Source organism: Elephas maximus, chromosome 24, assembly GCF_024166365.1.
Source record: "Elephas maximus indicus isolate mEleMax1 chromosome 24, mEleMax1 primary haplotype, whole genome shotgun sequence".
Classification (NCBI taxonomy): Eukaryota; Metazoa; Chordata; class Mammalia; order Proboscidea; family Elephantidae; genus Elephas; species Elephas maximus.
The window spans coordinates 6,584,904-6,606,207 of record NC_064842.1 but is presented as its reverse complement, the minus strand read 5'-3'; the positions used below and the strand labels follow the sequence as shown (position 1 = coordinate 6,606,207).

Below are 21,304 nucleotides of genomic sequence, written 5' to 3'. Positions count from 1 at the left end.
TAAAGAATTCTCATCACGTGAATTATAAGGGAGAACATCACTGTTTCCTCCTATCTATTTTAAATGTTTTAAGAGAATTCACTGGCGCATAGTATCCTAAAAGGAATTGATCATACTTTTCCTGTAATAAATGTTGTTCTGACAGTAAAACATTAGTAACCAATTGATAACCTAGCAACAATATTGTGATCTCTTTAGATAATTAATCTTAGCTATTTTCCTGTCAGAAGCAACAGTGCTTGATTTTATGTTGAGCCAGAAAGATTGCCAGTTTTGAAAATTAAAAAGCATTCCTTTTATATTATTCATTCCAGTAACAATTTATGATGGCGCATTTAGCTGCTGAACGCTTGTCAACAAACGTAATTATGTTTCGATATAAACAAGATTGGTGGTTTTACCATGCGGCTCCATCTTTGTTGAGAATGTTTTGATTTAGGTTCAGATTATACAAGCTGTGTATTTATGTGTCATTTTTTTCCCTCCTTTGTTAATAGTTTTTTTCTGATAATTGCTTGTAGGCAAACAAGCATGCATTTAGGATCCTTGTGCACAGGAGATATCAAACGGAGAAGAAAAGCCGCACCTTTGCCTGGACCTACTGCAGCAGGTAAAAAAAGACCTGGGGTGGAACACAAGTGTAAGCTGATGAATCATCAGGAATAAAATATAGCTACCTCTTAATCACTTCTGCGAAAGAAGAGGCACAATTGCAAGATACTATTAAAAACAAATCATTTGCATTTGGTGTTGGGATGTGTTGCATGTTCATGGTGTATGGATATTTCAGCCAATCAATAAAATATTTGTTACACATCTGCCCAAATGCAAGACTTTGTATGAAGTATTCAGGCATACAAAACTCCAAAGGCTGAATCTTTGGCCTCAAGAAATTTATAGACTAGTTGGGAAAACAAGGCAAATCACCCCAGGAGAGATTAAATAGTACTAAATTCAGAGTTGTAGCAGCAACCTCAAGATGCAGGGCCCCATGTTGCCATTGATGGAAACAGGCCTATAAATGTGACAGCCTGGTTTCTGTTCCCAGCTCTGCAGCAGTCTTAGGTTTGTCTCTCTGCACTTAGCCAGCGTTAGCATTAGAATAAAAAATCTCTAATCATTTCCACCTGAAAAATCATGTCATTCTAATGACACGTCATTCCAATGAGTGTAGTAAATAAGAAAAACCGCAAGTGCTGAGCAGGGAGAATTCACTGTAGACCGGCAGGGACAGGAAGCCATGGTGGAGGGGCAAAGACACTAGCTTGGTGGTGAAGGATATAAGATTCGTACGTATTGCAAAATCTCAGGAAAGACAAACGGTAAGGGGAGAAAGGCACATAGAAATCAGTGGTAGGAGGAAGCCAGCTGGGCGTTAAAATACAGACCACATGTGAATAAATAGCAGTTAACCATAACGTGTTGGTGTTGCAGCAAACCTGGCTATGATGAAGTGTTCTCAGCAAAGACACTTGATCAGTTACAAGAAGTAACAGCCTTGGCTTATTGCCTGGGATCCTTAACCGTTCAAATTGATAAACTTCTACAGGAAAAGTGATTTTTTTCCCATGATTAATTATAGAATATGAAAATAATATTCATGTCATCAAGAGAGTAAACAGTGAGAAGAAAAAAAGTGTTTTTTTTTTTTTGTTCCCCTCCCCACCCAGCATGGGGATTTCAAAGTAAATAAAAGATGTTAAGCTTATATTCTTTATTTAGGGGGCCTGTTTAATAGTTCAGCACTAGAAAATTGAAGGATAACTTAAAATTGGAACTTTCTAATGTAGTTGTCTCCTAAAGGAAGTCCATTGTGAAATTCTGTTTGTAGTTGTAAGTCTAATACCCGATCTTCCTCTTCTGGCGGCATTGAATTGTCAGCATTTGGAGGTAGGAAACACCTGTGTGTAGAGGGTATTTATGTAGCATAATACTTACTACTTATTGGGCACCTAAGGAGCCCTGGGAAACAGAGTGGTTAAGAGTTCGGCTGCTAACCAAAAGGTCAGCTGTTCAAATCCACCAAGTGCTCCTTGGAAACCCTATGGGGCAGTTCTGCTGTATCCTATAGGGTTGCTATGAGTCGGAATCAACTCGATGGCATTGGGTTTTTTTTTTTTTTCTTAAGGAACCCTGGTGGCGCAGTGGTTAAGCGCTCGGCTGCTAACCAAAAGGTCGGCGGTTCAAACCCATTAGCCACTCCATAGGATAAAGATGTGGCAGTCTGCGTCTGTAAAGATTACAGCCTTGGAAACCCTATGGGGCAGGTGTACTCTGTCCTATAGGGTTGCTGTGAGTCAGAATTTACAGCAGTGGGTTTGGTTGGGTACCTACTATATACTAGAAATATTATTTTTTAATTTTACCTTTACAACGACTGTGTGAGCAAGGCGCTATTATCATCATTTTAAGACCCAGAGAAGTGCTAAGTGAGTTACCTAAGACGATGTGACCACTGAAGGGCAAGTGAGGCTTCAGACCCAGGTCTGCGTGACTCCTAAACCCATGTGCTTTCCATGACAGCGTACTTACGCTTCTTTATGAGAGTGTGTGTGGAAAGACGGCCCTGTTGTATATGCTTACTCAAATCTACTGCTGTATGGTGTATTATAGAAGGTCTGTCTGGATATTGCTATGTAGAGGAAAAGAATATTCATTAAAATACTTATACTTCAAATATATCTCTTCATATAGGAACACATAGCCACATTTCAGATCAAATACTTGTCATAAGTTCTCCAAGTCAATTCTCTCATAAAGCAGGTGTTCAGTAGAATTCTTTAATATCCCCATTCCAGTTGAATGGTCCCCTGAATTCTCTTGTCTTTCAATGATCCAAACATTAGTGACAGAAACAGGACAAGAACAATCCTTGGAATCCGACGAAAGCACCTTAGTGGAAAAGAGAATACTGAGGTCAGGTCCAAACGCCCTTACCCTACACGAGGTGAGAAGGAAAAAGCGTGGTGGCTGAGGAGAGGAAAATCTAACTGTTCCTATGAGGCGATTTGATGTCCTAGCTCAGTCGGATCAGACGAAATCGTTTATACTGAGTATAGAAAAAAACATTAAACTTTAGCCTTAAACAGTTCCCCCCCCCCAAAACCTTTTTTTTTTTAAGCTTACACTAGCATATTCCAGGTATTTTATTTCAAAAGTGCTTTGATGCTCTTAATTTTCAAGATGTTGTTTTCACTAGTGGACGTTTCCTTAAAGAATGAAATTCTTACTTTTAAATGCAGTCTTTTTAGTTTACTCAGGATACAGCAGGGTAGGAGAATAACGCCCCTCATTTTCAAATACGTTTTTAAAATCCGTGTGTGACCGACTGTCCCCGTCAGAGAGGGAGAGAGTGAGGTTATTTAGAAGTCTTCAGTTTTAAAGGGAGTATCTTCAAAGACTGATGAGTTGGCTCTGAGGTGAAGATCATTATCTAAATTCAGGTAGGAAACACCTTCACATGAATGCGTTTTGATGAGGGGCTGTTGGTGGTAAATCCTAGATCACTTTGTCTCTGAAAATGATAATTTTCCAATTCTGGAATACAGTCACATAATAATGAATCAGTTACATTTGTAAGCTCTCCAAGTTGAGTTAGCAGATAGAATTATTTTAAAGAGAATATTCCAGGTGCTTTACAGATTCTCTCAGGCTCCTCAGAAAATACATTGAACTGAAATACATTTTCAGGTGCCTTTTGCGTCTTGTCAACATTAAACCTAAGCTGCAAACATACAGAGGAAGAGAACTCTTTCATTTAAAACAGGAGTAAGAGTTAAAAGACCGACAGCCTGAATATTGTTTGATAACCTCGTCTGGTTTATATGTGAACTATTCAGTCGAACAGCAGGTTTACAAAGGGTTTAACAGAAGAAGTTGTCACTTTATAATCCCAAACTGGGTGTTTACAACAATTTATGACTCTAAAGATGAGCAGTTCTACATTGTATAAATAAATAAACCAGTAAAACCTGTTACCTTCAGAGTAAAACTGTGCTTCACAGGGTTTTCAGTGACTGATTTTTCGGAAGTAAGACCATGAGGCCTTTCTTTTTAGGCACCTCTGGGTAGACTCAAATCACCAATCTTTAAGTAGCAGCCAAGGGCGTTAACTGTTTACACCACCCAGGGACTTCGTTTTAAGTAAATATTATTATTAAATTTTTTAAAAGACTAAAAGTACTCTATGAAATTAATAACTCAAAATCTGATCATGTTTATCTGCTGGAGTATTGGAAATTTTACTCACCCTTTTTTAGCGACAGCATTGAAGCATAATTTTAGTCACTTTATAAAGGTATACACTGGCCAGCTGTGTTATCGGTTAAACATTTATTAATTGTGACAGGAACACCAAATTTATTTCAGCGCTTTCGCTTATTTACTGCTCTTTCACCCTTGTATTTTGTATTGACAAAGTAAAATGAATATTGATAACGTTAGGTATTGATTTTTGAATGTATAGCTTGTTCTCTGCCTCATTCAGAGTCACGTACCAAAAGATAGTAGATGTCTCAGCAGCAGGGATGTAGATTTACTGTTATAAAATGGAGAACTGTTGAAGCAAGAAGGTTTGCCAGCAGAATGCATTTTATAATTTGAAAAATGTCATCTGTAAAGGTGAAGAAAAGCAGTGAACAAAATAGGAGGAATATTATTAACACTTTCTCCAAAAGGCAGTCAGCAGTGTTGGTTCCAGTCCGTGTTTTTGGTAGAAGCCATCACTTGCTGAGGATTTGATAGTAAAAAGATTTAAGTATGTTGGCCCCTTTAGTTTTTAAAAATTTTGTCCACTCTAAATTACCAAATTGAATGTTATCCACAATTATTGCCCTTTAAACTATTTTGCTTTATGTTGTACAAGAAATGACATAATATCTTAGTGAAAATATTCATCAAAAAGAATCAACCTTTTTTCTGTATGTTTTAAGTTATGCAGACAGGTGCCTCCTGAAGTTTAATATGCCAGTGTCGTTATTGCTCTGAGGTAACTGTGGTTTCATGCGCATGTGAGCTCTGGACAAGGAGCTACATTGTAACCCTTTGGGCCTTTGCAACTCTTTCCTCCACATCCTACGGAGATTTCAGTAGGAAAATAGTCGGTATGAATATTTGATCCAATAAAGGCAAGAGGTAAATAATAACAATGGGTGAAGATTTTTTGAAGGTGTGTGTTTAATTAAAAGTCCTATGGAAACATGATTAGGAATGTCCCATATAACCAAACTTTCACTGCAAGCTGTTAAGATTCTTAAGTTGTCCAGCTTTCATTGCAAGCTGCTGGAGTCTTAAGTTGCCCAAATTTATATTATCGATAGTTATACTTTAATTTTCTTCTATCACTGGATTCATCTGATCACTGATCAGATGATATGATCTTATCTCTTCTAGCATTTTAAAAAGGCAGATTTTCTTTTTTGGATTGTTATTAATTTTGAAACCAGACAGTATCTGAACCTACGGCAGAAGCCTGGGAACTATACAGCACCTTACCTCTTGAAACACAGATCACTAAGCCACCTTTCACTTACGTGTTTTATTGGAGTCTTACTAAACAGCTCTCCATTCTCTTTTAGCACAGAGAACACTTGAGATGGTAAGTGCACATGTTAGAACATTATTGCATTTTTGACAGTATGGCAGACCAACAAGCCAGTACCCCAACTACAAAATACCTAGAAATGCTGAATGAAGTATAAAACCGTATTTTTAGATACATAACTGAAATTACAGGAAAGAAAAGGAAATTTCGAGGACCAAAAGGGGTCCTGAACAGCCCCCTCACTCCACCCACAGTTCTGCCAGTCTCAGAAACGTTTGTTAGCACCACCACGGGGAAGGGAGCCAAGTGTAGGAGCTGGATGTCGGCTCCTTATTAAGTCAGAACCCAAAGAGCTCTGTTGCTGGAAGAGGGTAGACTAGGAACAAAGTCTACCAGCAGGCACAGAGAAAAACAAAGAACCTTGTTTCTGCCTGGGCATCCAGTAGGAAACTCTCTGAAGATTTATAACCAAGATTTATGACCATTAATACCCTCACATGGGCTTCTAGTTGGAAATGACACAAAGCCAAAAAATGAACATACACACTGCTCTCTGAAGCCAATGTGAAACCACTCTAGAGGTATGTGCCTTCGCCCTAGGCCTTGAAGAATCACCACAGATAAATCCCTACTGAAGAGGAGCTTACAGACTAAAACTAAAAAATTAACTATAAACATAGCAGATCCTAAAACAAAGGGGGAAAAGAAAAGGCAGATGTACTAAAGAACCAAGGAGAAATTTGAGATTATTTTCTTGGTTATGAAAAAATCACCAGATGGCATAAACAGAAGGTTAGATACAGCTGAAAAGAGAGCAAACTGCGAAAGAGATACGAATAAACTACCCAAAACACAGCACAGAGGCATGGAAGCTATAAAAGACTGGGGGACTTGCAGAAGGATGAAGTTCAGCATATGTCTCATAGAACTTTCAGAAAGAGGAGTGGAGAAATTAAGGGGCACCGAATTCAAGAAGGAAACCCTGGTAGCATAGTGGTTAAGTGCTACGGCTGCTAGCCAAAAGGTTGGCAGTTTGAATCCACCAGGCGCTCCTTGGAAACTCTATGGGGCAGTTCTACTCTGTCCTATAGGATTGCTATGAGACGAGATCCACTCAATGGCAACAGGTTTTTTTTTTTGGGGGGGGGGTGGTTTATATTCAAGAAGGTATGACCGAGAATTTTTATAAATGAAGAAAAACATGAGTCTTGATATACAAAATGCACAAACCATTATTACCCACTACCCACTGTCATCGAGTCGATTCCGACTCATAGCGACCCTATAGGACAGAGTAGAACTGCCCCATAGAGTTTTCAAGGAGCGCCTGGTGGATTTGAACTGCCAGTCTTTCGGTTAGCAGCTGTAGCTCTGAACCACTATGTCACCAGGGTTTCCAAACACTTACTAGGAAATATTAAATATAAAACAATGCCTACACACATCGTGGCGTCCCAGGGTGGCACAAAGGGTTAAGTCCTCAACTACTAGCCGAAACGGCGGTACAGACGCATCCAGAGGTGCCTCAGAAGACAGGCCTGGCGATCTGCTTTTGAGGGCACAGCTTTGACAACCCTGTGGAGCAGTTCTACTCTGTACACGTGGAGTCGATGTGAGTTGGAATTGACTTGATGGCAACTAACAACAACAATACACACATTGTAATAAAACTTCAGAACACAAAAGACAAACGAGAAACCAAGGAAAAAAGATATAACCTACAAAAGAATTAAATTACAATGGCAGCAAACTTACCAACAACAGCAGGACAATTAAGAAGGTAAGAGGATACTGTTTTCAGAGTATTGAGATAATATAACTGAATCAACCTAGAATTGTATATCCACCCTAACTATTATCCGAGAATGAGGATGAAATAAAGACAATTTCAGGTAAACATCGAGAAAATTAACACTAATAGGTAATTACTAAATTTTTTACTACATGTAGAGGAAAACTGAACCTAAGATAAACGAAAATCAAGAACGAATGGTGAGCAAAGAAATTATTAAACATGTGCATAAAGCTCACTGGTATACCTAGCAAGTGGTAATAATGATGGTGACAATGACCAGGAAGATGTTTGAGTAAAAGTAAAATGGTAGGGAATGGTAAGTACAAACATTTCAAAGTGTCTTATTACCTATTGCGGCTATAACAGAAATACCCCAAGTGGCTGACTTCAACAAACAAAAATTTATTCTCGCACGGTCTAGGAGACTAGAAGTCAGAATTCCGGATGCCAGCTCCTGGGGAAGGCTTTCTTCCTCTGTCGGTTCTGCGGAAAGGTCTTTGTCATCAATCTTTCCCTGGCCTAGGAGCTTCTCAGCTCAGGGATTCTAGGTCCAAAGGACATGCTCTGCTCCCAGTGCTGCCTTCTTGGTGACATGAGGTCCCTCTCCTCTCTGCTTGCTTCTCTGTTTTACATCTCAAAAGAGATTAACTCAAGATACAAAGTAATGCTGTAGATTATGTCGCGCCTCATTAATATAACTACCTCTAATCCTGCCTCACTAACATCATAGAGGTTAGGATTTACAACACAGAGGATAATTACGTCAGATCACAAAATGGTGGACAACCACACAATACTGGGAATTATGGCCTAGCCAAGTTGACACACATTTTGGGGGGACACAATTCAATCCATAACACAAAGGTACTTTTTTTTTCTTAAGTGGAGAGTAGTGACACTGATTAGACTTTGGTGTGTCAGATGTGCATGTTAGCATTAAAAGTAGTCACTAAAAGAACAGAAACGTGTAACTTCCAAGCTGATGTAATAAGTAAGTCAGCACTCCGGGAAGGAGGAAACAAAAACACATAGAAAAAGCAAGATAAGTAGCATTAGATAGTAAAAATGAATCCATACGTGACAGTAATCACAATAAATGTAAATAAAGTAAGGGTATTAGTTAAAATTGATAATACAGAAAAGAACAGAATCCACTATATATTTATAATAAATAGAACTAAAATATAAGGTATAATGTAAATGCCAGCCCAAGAAACCTAAAGTTGCTGGATTTATATAACAAACAGGATGAATTTTGAGAATTGGAACACTCCAACCAGAATTGCTATGCTAGTTTAGACCAGTGGGATTTCCAGGAGTTTGAAATCTGTGCATAGGATAAAACCCCAGTTATTTCCTAAAATGTGGCAGAAGACCTGACGTAATATGAAATATTGGTGATACAGTATTTTAAGTTCAGTGTTCAATCAGTGGAAAAGATAAACATTTGTACTCAAATGTCCTAAGTTCAAGTTGTAACTGAGATATTTTCTAGCTAGTCGACTTTGGCAGATGGATTTAACTTCTCCAAACCTTAGTTTCATCTATAAAATGGGACAATAATACCTGCCTTTCAGGTTGATAATGAAGATCAGAATAAATGATGGATATGGAAGCATTTGTAACCTCTAAGGCCTGCAGACATCATTCTATTTCTAGCTATCCGTGGGTGGTGGTGTATATATGCTGTTTATTGTTTATATACATTGAGAGAACTTAACATTATAACTCAACGTTGTAAATTGTTTTTAAAAACTAGTTTGAAATGTCATTGTCTCCAAATGGTTATTTACCTCTCATCCTCAGGGGAAGCAGTACAGGTCATGGAAAGTGCACAAGCTTCTGGAATAGGATTAACCACTATGTGGTCAAGTTCCTTCATCTCGACCATGGGTCCAGTTAGTTCACCTCTGTGAGGACCATTGCAATCCTGCCTTGCATGGTTGTCAAGAGGAGTAGAGATAATGAACGCCGCATGCCTCGTGGATAATGAAAGCCATGTGCCTACCATGGACCACACACCCAGTACCTAGTAGGCACACCGTAAATGGCCCTGACTTCATTATAGCAAATAAACATCCCGGTATGCCTTGGGAATCAGTACAGTTTTATTGTAAGCCTTTAAAAGAAAGAAAGAAAGAAAAAAACTCAATCTTTAATGCATGATAATTGTATAAGAAATATATTTTCATATAACTAAAACATGGGTTCTTGAGAACACTCCCTCTACAGCCACGGCAATAATGGATCGGATCTTGTATCCTCCTTATCACATAAGGAGGAAAAAAAAAACTGGTTTTACATTAAATTCCCATTATTGAAAACGTAAGTGCCTCCTATTATTAAGCAATAAACTATTTGGACTGATTTTGTTTAACAAAACTCACCTGAAAATGACTGTGATATTGCCGATTAATATGCAGTCGTCTGAATTGGTGAGGTTTTGCCGTATTAAAAAAAAATGAAATAATTAAAACATTTGGCAAGGAGTTGTAACACCTACCACTTTCTCACATTCGCAAACCGTGCTTTATGCTGTTCCTTGCGTTTTTAACAGTAATCAAAAATCCATGTCATGGTATTAGTAGGATTGCTATTAATAATGGTAACAATAGCCTTGCCCCTCAGCTGGCTAGTAAAGAAATGGGAGGAAAAAGGATGGGTAGAAAGAGCAAGTGCGAACCAGTAAATGTCTTCTGAATACAGGGCAGGGCAGAGGCGGAGCACACTGGCTGTCCTCGGGAAGCTGCACGCATCGCTCCCCTTCCAGTGGCCCCTTCCACTGGCTGTTTATCCGACATCAATACAGCACTTTAGGAGCCAAATTACTACACAAGCTGCCCATTAGGCTTGCAGTCAGCTGGATAGATTAGCGGCTGAGAGAGGCCGACACAGGATTTTCATCTCTTGAACCAATTACGCAAGTGAATCACCATCCGCAATGGTCTTTGGAAGGTTTGCGAGAAAAGAATCGACTCCCCTGTAATAAATAGAAGAGGTCCAACTTAGGGGGCTGCAGGGGGGGCACGCGGAAGCCTCGGAGGGCTGTGTGTGGCTAAAACTGCCGGAGCACAAGGGGCCTTCTAGGAAAGGACGTATAGGATTCAGCACTGAGAGGAGCAAAAGAAAAGGAAATAAGGGTTGTGGCAGACTGGGCTGGATTGAGCTGTTGGCTCACCCGTCTTCATCTCGTAAAGGGCGATGGGGGACCAGCAGTAGATCTCACATGAGAGTCATTTTCCATGAAAAGCGAAGTAGCTGGTATTCTTTCTTTTTTAAGACTGTATAGAAAGGCTGTTGTTTTTCCAGGGGCCTGTGTGTTTGTGTGTGAAAAGATTTAGCATTTGAGGAATTAGATGTTCTTCCTTTTTTCCCCCTTTCTGAGTGCAAGATAATGATTTATCTCATTTTTATTAGAAAGAGAAATGAAACCAGCATTTTAAAAAAAGAGAGTGGATTCTTTCCCTCTGTATACAAACACAAGCATGCGAGGAGGGTAGCCAGCCCACGCCTGAAATGAATAAAACTGATTGTAAGTCAGCAATCATGTTTCTGCACTTGAGGATTGAGACTTGACCACAGTTTAGCAAGCTTAGGTACGTTTTGCATTGGCCTCCTATTTTTTTCTTAAATATTAAACAAATTTTAAACCTGAACTTTTTGCAAGCTGTTATATCAAAAATATGACTGAACAGGTGTGTAGCCTGAAGCAGCGTTAGACCTCTGATCTTATTTTAGCTTACAGATGGAATTATGAATTCATGGCAGTCACTAAAAAATCCGGGGTGTGGGACAAAACGCCAGCACCCTGTTTTACCTGATGGACTTGATCCGCAGCTGTTCAGAATAAAATTACATACCACCATAATTATAATTTCAAAATAAAAAATCGCTTTTTTGGTTATTAAGTGAGATTTTTGACAAAAGGCTTCTCTTGGTCTTTGTAACTAAGAGGTCCATGTTTTCAATTTATTTTCTTATGTATATGCATAAAATACAAATATATCACCTGAACCTTCTAGCTTATAGTTAGGAGGTTCAGGCCATCTATTTAGATTTTAACACGTTTTCTAATTAGAAATTTACGATCTTCATATATTCCTTTTGCCTCGGTCAAACAATATGTTAGTCAGGACTTTTTCTGTGGCGTCAGATATTTCCATTCAAGCTGTTGGTGACTGAAGGTTTTTTATTTGCTTCGTTTTTCTTCTCGCATGTTAAGGTGCTTCTTTCCATGAGCCCAGAACCAGCTTGTTAAGTCCCAAACCCACTCATCACTGTCGTAACAGTTGTCCTGGTATTAATAGTAGACGTAACAGATGCTAACCATGCATTTTATTCTCAGTCCTAAAAATCACCAGAGACTGAGAGTATCATTGATGGTTTTGAAAAATCATTGATGATTACTCGGTAGTAAATAAGAGTTTCAGTTATTAAAGCTCGTCTCTAGCCTTTTCCAGTTTTCCTTCTTCTCCAGGTCAGAACCCTGGGGAACCACCCACTTGCTGTCCCAGGCAAGATATGCCATTGGTACAACACTGACGTTTCTTCTTTTATTTCATTTTTTGCTATGAAGTACATGTACCGAAGAATATATGAAAAACATATGTACAGTTTAAGAGCAATAATAAATTGGCCATTTGTTTAACCAGAATTCAGGCCATGAAATAGAATATACTGAAGTACTCCAGAAGCGCTCAGGTAATATTTGTGTTACCGTTACTGATGCCCAAGGCTCCTTCTGTGGCCATTATCACCATCCTGAGCGTAATTCCTAGAGGAGGAGGACAGAGGGGCCCAACCTTTTTTTTTTTTTTTTTTTGGTGGAGGAGGGGCTAAAAGGTGTCAGATCCTAGGTCAGAGAAGAAAACAACAATAGTGATAGAAAAGAGTTGGGGTGGGTTAGTGCTACCCAAAAATCTGACTCACAGGCCTTTAAGAGTAGCAGGTGGTCTTGTCCACAGCTGCCCATTTAACCCCTATCTCGGAATCCCAACACTGTCCACATTTCAGAGCAGAAATTTGCTGGACCCAGGACTGTGCTGGTGTACAACAGGCATCATGCAGATATTTGAAAAGCCAAGTCTTTATCCCTGGAGGCCTGGAGAGGAAATGGTGCCAACCTCTACATCCCTGTCACGTTTGTGACATAAACCCTGACATAGGAGATGGGGCTGGAAATGTTCCACCTCAACAGAGATGATTTTAAGATAACCTCTCTCCCTTTTTTCCCTCCTCGGTCTCCAGTGCAAGGATGTCTGATGATCACTTCCTTCTGTAAGGGATGGGGCAACCATAAGAAATGCCATAGTAACTGAGAGTTCTGCTTGCTTGTATCTGGCTAACTCTAGTTGTGCTGTATTCCTTTACCGTAAACCATAATCTAACAGCTGCTGCTAAGGATGGCAGAATGGACCAGTCAAGGAGAGCCAACCCATGCCCCAGCTGGGCAGGCAGACCACGCCCGAACCTGCAATTGAGGGAAGGATCTCAGGTTCTTGTGATTTTTGTACTTGTATGACATTTGTTAATTGCTCGACTCCTTGACTTTAGATATGTAGTACTTCTAGGCTTTCCATAGAATCAAGTATACGACACATACGCTCAACTTTCTCCACAAGGACTTAGAAGAAAATTAAAATTTTTTTTTTTTAAAAAAACCATCCAATAGAAAATGCATAAAATAGATGTATCTCTCAATTGTCTTTGCTAAGAAAATAGGGAAGCAACAGCTATTTCTAAACCTTCTGTTAAAGGCTAGCCAGTCTCCTTGTCTAAAATTAGGGACTAAGGTAGGCTGGAGGGAGGGAGGGAGGTCAGGAGGAAGGAAGAACAAGAAGAAATAAGAAAAAAGGAAGAAAATGTATAGTCCATATAATACCTGTCTATCTATATGCATATGTATATATCTATATTTAAACCTGTGTATATTACGTTCATATAAAACAAAACTCGTGCCGTTGAGTCAGCTTTGACTCATGATGACCCCATGTGTGTCAGAGTGCTTCACAGTGTTCTCAACGTCTGTGACCTTTCAGAAGTAGATTGCCAGGCCTTTCTTCAGAGGTGCTTCTGGGTAGATTCAGACTGCCAGCCTTTTGGTTAGTAGCTGAGCGCCTGTTTGTGCCAGCCAGGGACTCTCTGTCTACACGCACACACACACACACACACTTTCCCCCTCCACGCCTGTTTCTAGTCATTAAACATGGAAATGGAAGGAGAAAGGAAGAGAATTAAAGGATGTGTGAGTTACAGATTGAATAATAAATAACAAGAAGAGGATTATAAAAATGTAAATTCCTAAGAATTAAGGATGCCATCAACTCTGCTTTTTGTTGGATTTTGTTTTAGTTTGGTTGTGATTTTGTGAATGTCACAGCCCTGGGCAAATAACGTGATATTATGGTGCTAAGTTGGTGATTTTCAATATTATCCATGAGGCTAACTTGATAATGAGGATAAGCCCATTTGCGGAGTACTTTATGGTTTACTGAACTTGATCTTATAAGTAAAATCATGACAGGATCTTACAATGTTCTGTGAAACAGGCAGTGTACATTGTATTATGCCAGTTTTACAGGCGAGAAAACAAAGGCTCAAAGAGGTTAAATAACAGTTACTAAGTGTTAAAACTGAAACTCCCACCAAAGTCTTTCTTCACATTTTTTCTTCCAGTTCAACAAGTTACTTATCCAAAGATGGATACACAACCCCGTCTGGTACCTTGTTGAAAAACAGAGGAGAACATGGTGTATTTAGCCAGAGAAGACCTTAACCTGTGTCAGTACTAATGTATGTTGTCCTATTATTATTTCAGGATTTGTAGGTGAAAGCGCTCAGCCCATCCTAGAAAACAACATTGGAAACCGAATGCTTCAGAGTATGGGCTGGACACCTGGGTCAGGCCTGGGACGAGATGGCAAGGGGATCTCTGAGCCAATTCAAGCCATGCAGCGGCCAAAAGGATTAGGACTTGGATTTCCTCTACCGAAAAGCTCTACTGCAGCTGCTACCCCCAGTTCAGGAAAACCTACCTAAGAAGAAGAGAAAGAAGAAACATTTTATGGTTTTCATTCACTATATCCCGTTGTTCGTAAATGACAACATAGCTTCTGGTGTTGGAGCAGAAATCCCCACGCCTCAGACTCATCCCTCTAGCTTCCTGTGTGCACACAGTCCTGCCGCCGTGATAGAAGTGGGCCTTCATCACAGTCATGGTGCTAAAGTCAACACCTGTACCCTTTACACTTCGTCCGCAGTTTACGCCATGTCTAGCTATAAAGAACAGCCCTTTTATTTATTTAGCTCTCAGAAGTCAATGACTTGTGATGCTTTTGCTTGATTCGTGTATGTGTGTGATGCCCAGGCGAGTGTGAGCGTGCCGCAGGTTTCTAAAATGGGGTCAGTCAGAAAGCGAAGGGCTTCCTGTCACCCCTGTCTGCTGTAGTCCAGGAAACCTGTCACCACCTCAGTGAAGTCCCACGCAAATCGGTGTTCAACAGGCTTGCCAGTGTCATATTCTTTCACGACATGTGGGTTTGTCGTGAAGATTCTCTAATGGGGTGATACCCATTGATTTTCTATCTTTGGGCAGTGTAGTCTGAAGTTCACAGATGATAAACAGCAAGTGATATTTCCCTTGGATGTTTTTATTTTGACAAAATAAACCTCATTGTTATTATCACCAGAGTGCCCTCGACATCACTTTAATGCAGATTTTATAAATTTTACCTCATTTAGAACATGAAATAATCATTGAAAGAAAAAATGTATTTTTTAAATTCACCAGGACTGAACTGTAAGTTCTGTTAATTCAGACTGATGCCTACCTCTATTCTTCCCAAAGGTTGATATTTTTTTAAGATCGGCATAAACGGATTTTAAATTTTCATCATTGAACTAAATTGTGAGAGTATTGAATCCATATATATATTTTTTTTTGAAGATTTAAGTGGCTCTCCCAAGAATTCAGAAATTTCTGACAGTAGCCCAACCCATTTACAAAGTGAACAAGAGAAGTGAATGGTACCGACGGCCACAGCTAAGAGCTAAGCCATTACTTTAAAACTAAGCAAAACAAGTCAGTTTTATCACGTGCCGAGTACTGAGTTATTTCAGAATCACAGTGTCGGAGATTCTAAATTTCTCCTAGTTTACCATATGTTGGTCATCATCTTCGTTATTAAGGACTGACAATAATTATAATAGACCTTTATTGATTGCATAAAGGCAGGGCAGTGTATAACACACATGGATCGCCTTTCTAATGTCATTGCTTTTGGGTGCCGTCCAGTCAGCTCCCCGTCAGTTCCCCGTCATAGCAACCCTATGTACGACAGCCTTTCTCTAATAGGTTATTAGAATTTGTAAATCCGCAAAAGAGTTTTAAAAGGGAGGAAGGGTTGTGTATGTAGCTGACCTCTCCCAGATCTGCTCTACACAGAATATTGCCAAGTAGGAAGAGTCAGGCCTTGGTGGTTTGCCAAGTGCACCCATTTCTTTAAACAATTCTCTTCTTTCCTAGGGCTAATGTGCTGAAAGGACAGGTTGATCAGGGAACTATAGACTCCCAGGTGAGTTGCTGTCTTGAAATATTTTTGCTGGACAAAGCAACTGTTGTATGATTACTTTCTACAAGTTTGTTACTAGAATTGCCATTTTTTAAAAATGTGTGTTTACATCTGGGTTGTGTAGGGATGGAAAAGATGGAGGAGATTGCTTTTGAACGTCTATGTGGTAGTGCAGAGTGTTCTAGGATCTAGTCAGAAGATTTTGTTTTAATTCCATTGCCTAAACAACTTCTAAAATCCTAGAATTCTGAAAATCTAAATTCTGAGCCACTGACAACAAACCATGAGGTTACTCTGAGGACTTTGGTCCCTAACTGCTGATAACCTGGCTGTTCTTTTTCACTCCATCGTGTTCCAATGGGTGTAAGAACCCTAGTCAAGCAGAGCAGTGCACATAAAACTATACCCCACTGCTGTGGAGGAACTCCTGAATGAAGTATTGCAGCCTTTAGGAACACTTCTCATTGCTGCCCTTCTGGACAGGTGCAAGTTTTCTGAAGCAACCCCTTGAAGATGTTCACTTAGTTTTCCTGTGGCCCCCCAGAAAATCCATCTTCACATTTTTAGAGGCCTTCATGTTGCTCACAGAGGGCTTAAATATTTATTGTTCTACTGGAGTTTTTCACTCACTATACAGACTGTGGGAATCACCATTCAGAGTGGAGAAGCAGCATTATCCCAAGCTTCACCCACACCTCACACAGACACACAACAGAGGCACATACCTCCCTTCAGCCTTCGGTCCTTAAGAAAATTCAGCGCACACCTGATATTCTGGTTGTAGCTGAACTGAAATGGAGAAATGAACACTCAAAATCAAAATGTGGAATTTTTAATGTAAACCAAGTATTGTCTTTTAAGATGTGAATCCCACTAATTTATTTGAGTACAGTTAATTTTTGCCAGTTACCGCTCCCAAAGAACCTGAAGCTGCCAAAGGAATTCCTGATTTAGTATGAATCATTTGTATCCCCTAGGAAAGGTGGCAAGATATTCTCAATCCCTCGTAAAGCCAGTCTTCTGTTCTTCAGTGTCTAAAGCCTCTTACCAGATTAGTGGGCTGTGCCAAGAAGCACCATAAAGAAATTTCAGGGAGTACAGAGGTATCTTCCTTTACTTTCCAGATTACGCACTGCCCCCTCCCGCCCCCCCCGCCCCCGGCAGTAGCTGAGAGAGGTGGAGCATGAGTGTGTTGGCCATTGGTCTTTTTTCCTTGATAGACTTCTTATACTTGATACTAATCAGACTGTGTACTGGGGCCATTTCCTTTCTTCTCCCCCAAATACAGCTTTTAAGATGACATTCCCCTCAAATGTCTTTGCTTTTACTCTTAAATTACAAGGCACCCCTTAGAAGAAAATCCATTGCTAACTAAAATCTCCCGATTAATTGATCTCAGCATTTGAATTCATAGATTGTATAACTCATACTGTGGTAATCAAACAACTGAAGTTAAGACAGTAGGGTTCAGGATACGCATGATGTATACGTATAGGTGTGTTTACAGTGCACGTATGTATGCAATGCACAGTGCAATGCGATTGCAAAATACTGCCTCTTCTTAATATGTGTTTTAACGTTGTGGATTGGCGTCATAATTAATTGGACTGACAATTGCTCTTCTTCAGTACATTTTCATTTTGAGCAGATATTTCATGTAAGAGAAAAATCACTGTTGACAAGCTTTTTAAAATCATTTCCTCCGGTATTTTGTCTTTCTCAAGAAGCGATCTAAATTGGCCTTGTATAGTGAAATTGCTTAGCAAAGAATATTTGGGATTTGTTTTCAGTTTTTGTTTTGTTTTGTTTTGTTTTTTTTCCTTCTAGTGGAAAGCTGTATTAATAGCACAAAAAAGAATGAAAGAATAAAACAACGTTTAAGAATATTACTTTCATGCAGTCACCGTGTTTTAAATCTTTCCCTCTTACCTTAAACTGATGAAAAATAAAGCTGAATAGTATAAAAAAAAACTACTATCCATTGACATTTACACTTAAGAGTTCATTTCAATTCGCGTTATCTCTAAGCCCTGGAAAATTTTAGTATTTTCAAAATCAAAAATTTGGAGAAAAAAATTGGTAAATATATTTGATTCACAAATGTATTCCAAGCTGCTTGTAACCTGTTCTACTACATTGTCATATTTTTGTTTGTTTTCTCTGAAGCTGGCCTAGACCAACTGACAAGGTCTCTTTCCACTCAAGACTTTTGATTCTATCGTAGCAAGGGACACGTTCTCTCTCCGACCACTTAAGTTAGCCGAGTCGTGTACCACCAAACGCTGTACTTCCTTCTGGAAAGTTGTAGCTCTCCTAAATCTGCTTGGTTTTTCTTTTAAATAGTTTGTAATGCTCCTTAAAATGTTGGGTTCTCTTTGCTGTAAGAAACCTTTGGCTATGTTGATTAAATTTTATCCATTCTACCTAAAAATTGAGTGTAGTTGTTAGAGTAAGCAGGTTTTTTGTTTTTTTGATTTTTTTTAATCCAACAGGTATTAAATACTCATTTATGTAACAGGCTTGCAGTAATATATACTCCACTGACAACTGGACCATGAAGGCTCCTTCTGCTGAGTTCCTACTAAGCAGAGACTCATTACTTTACACAGCTGACGTTTTAAGTAGACCCAGATTTGTCTCCAGTGAGTCGGTGCCATTAGCTGCCAGGAGTATGATCTACTATGGCCACTTTTAGTTTTATCTGTACGTTAGAGTTGTCTTCTGTCTTTGAATTGTCAGACAGTGTAAATCACTCCCAGATTCACCAAGCTCACTCCTGCTATACTGTCGGTTGTCTTCTGTTCACACCTTAAATTTTTCAAGGATGAAGACAACTGGCAGTTGTAGATTGTTTTTGTCTTAAGCTTTTTTGTTGTTGGTTTGGTTTGGCTTTAGTTTTAAAAGGAAACCGCTAGAATTTTCAGAGTTGGTGTATAATATTTGATTTCTCATCTAGGCACTTGGTAGGTTATGATACTATGATAATATCCCAAGTAAAAAAGAAAATGCCCAAAACTGCTTTGCCCATTTTCATGCTTCCTATTAAATTTCTAAGAAATTTTAATTTCTTTCAGAAAAGAGTGTTTTTTAAAAAGCAGCAAGAATGAGAAATAGTTTACTGCCACACTTAATGTAATATATGCTTTCCAAACAAATTCTTCAGTGAGATAAATGTCTTCAAATATGAGGATTTCATAGAGATAATGAGCATATAAATTTAGGAAAAAAATTAAGGTTTTTCTGTTAGATGACTGTGGTTAACCTGGGATCCTAAAATCCTTCATGGAATGCCCTAATTCATTATGTAAACAATACAGGTAATCCACCTTACGTGTAAGCAGATTTTCACAAAATAAGTACTGGATGTGAAGTGCTTGTGAGCACACAGTAAAGGTCTGAGATTTAAAGTGCAAAATTACAGAATTTATAATACCATGTAGTATCTGCAGGTTCTTAGCAGTGAGTATCCATCCTAACCAAAGCAAACCCACCGCGGTAGAGTTGATTCTGACTCATAGCGACCCTACAGGACAGAGTAGAGCTGCCCCATAGGGTTTTCGAGGCTCGAATCTTTACGGAAGCAGATTAACACATCTCTCTCCGACTGAGTGGCTGATGGGTTCCGAACTGCCGACCTTTCAGTTAGCAGCGGAGTTCTTAACCACTGCGCGTCCAGGGCTCCTTGCCATAAGTGCAGCGGCCGTAATCTGTAAGACCTGCTGCTTGACCCTCTCACGTCTTTACACACCTATCCTTTTATTGTAGACTGTAGGACTTCTAATTCCTCTTCCTTTTTTTTTTTTTTTAAACAAATCTTAGTGTACTTCACACATGTTTTAATATTCCCGGATGACTTTCCCAAATGAGGAGACAATTGCTGGTCACCCTGGAAGGCGACCTGCTTTGAGTCGCACACCATTGTGTTTCTCCATTAGGTCCCTCAGCAGCTCAGCCAGAAACCAGCAGCAGGTTTCCCCTGGCTCAGTGAGTAATCGTCTGCACTGCAGTGACAGATGCGCAATGTAGCAGCTTCTTCAGGAAAAAATTAACAGTTTGTCCAGCATGTCAGCTCGCTCTTTTTAGTGCTTGGGAGGTCTTGGCCCCATTATGGATGATTTAGAAATTGAGGCAAGCAAAGACCAGCTGCCTGCGCTGAAAGCTTTCGTTAGCCGGCCTCATCTGCATTCCAGGACTCACTTCCATCCAGAAATTGGTGGAGCCCCTCTGGCCACAAGATGAGTGTGGGCTGACAATGCCTTGATTTGTTGAGAGAGAGAATAAATGGGTTTTTCAGAAGATGAGGAAATATCACCATTACTGGCCAATTTACAGCATTTTATCTGTTCTTCAAACGTGTCACTTTTGTTATTGTTGCGTGGTAATTACATAGTGAAACGGAAGGAAAACAAATTCCAGTTCCGTATTCAGATGGATTGCAAAATCGTGTAATCCTGATAAATGCCCATTTATGATACAATACACATGGATGAAAGGTTCATTTTAATTTTGAATGGCTAGCTCAGTCATAAATAGGATATAGGATTAAATTCCAGAGAATCTGATTACATGAAAGCAAAGTCTTTTGCTTCACTTTTTCCCATCTAGAAAATTCAGGGAGGTGTCATAAGGTATTTTTACAAACAGGGTTTTCCTGAGACAGTACAGAAAGTACATTCAGAATGCCCAGGGAAACCAGAGTTCCCTTGACTTGGGAGCAGTCGGCCCTGAAGCCTTTTCAAGAAGCCAGTGGAATCCGGGCCCAGGCCAAGATGTTTCCAGCTTAGGGGAGCAGACTTACAAGCTCTCACATTCTCGGCCACTTCGGAAATCTCAGCAAACATTTGGACACCAGAAATCAAACGCTCTTCCTGGTGTTCCTCTTTCTAAGGTTGTTTCTCCCCCATCTCCAGGCCCGCTATTACAAAGGAATTTGCCTGTGGAAGTTCGACTGAGCACGCAGATAATGAAAGGAGCAAGGGGTGCAGCACCCCGGGACTACTACTTAAAATGTCAGGTGTGTAAAGTAATGAATGAGTCGTTGCTTAGTAGGAGCCCAGCAGAAGGAGGCTTCACGGTCCGCTTGTCAGGTAAGTATATATTACTGCAAACCTGTTAAATCAGGGAGTGTTTAATACCTATTGACTCTCCAGTTTGCTGTGGCAGGGACAGAGGGACCCAGGAGGCACACCAGCACTTCACTGCCTTGGCCCGGGGGTGACGTATGTCACTTCTGTTCCTTAGCCATTGGCCATTACTAGTCACACGGGCCAGCCAAACCCGAGGCTGCAGAATGTAGGGGAGCACTTGGCTGTGGGGAGCACCATTTCTGCCATGCAGTCTCAGTAGGACACGCTGTCAGCAGGATGAAGCAGTCTATAGCATGTTTCATTGAATCTA

The 21,304-nt window shown here is 39.8% G+C and overlaps 1 protein-coding gene across 5 annotated transcripts in view; it reads left to right on the top strand.

Moving 5' to 3' along the window:
- GPATCH2 (G-patch domain containing 2) overlaps positions 1-20,867 on the top strand; it is a 196,145-nt gene extending 175,278 nt beyond the window's left edge. For 3 of the 5 annotated variants that reach the window (XM_049868697.1, XM_049868695.1, XM_049868696.1), the window contains 2 exons: positions 522-610; positions 14,155-17,679. In XM_049868697.1, the coding sequence (XP_049724654.1) occupies positions 522-610; positions 14,155-14,375 (310 nt within the window). In that variant the 3' untranslated portion in view covers positions 14,376-17,679. Of the gene's footprint in view, positions 1-521; positions 611-14,154; positions 17,680-20,817 lie in introns of those variants that run through there. The other 2 variants (XR_007515324.1, XR_007515325.1) reach the window with 2 other exon arrangements.
- The last annotated feature ends 437 nt before the right edge of the window (positions 20,868-21,304 follow it).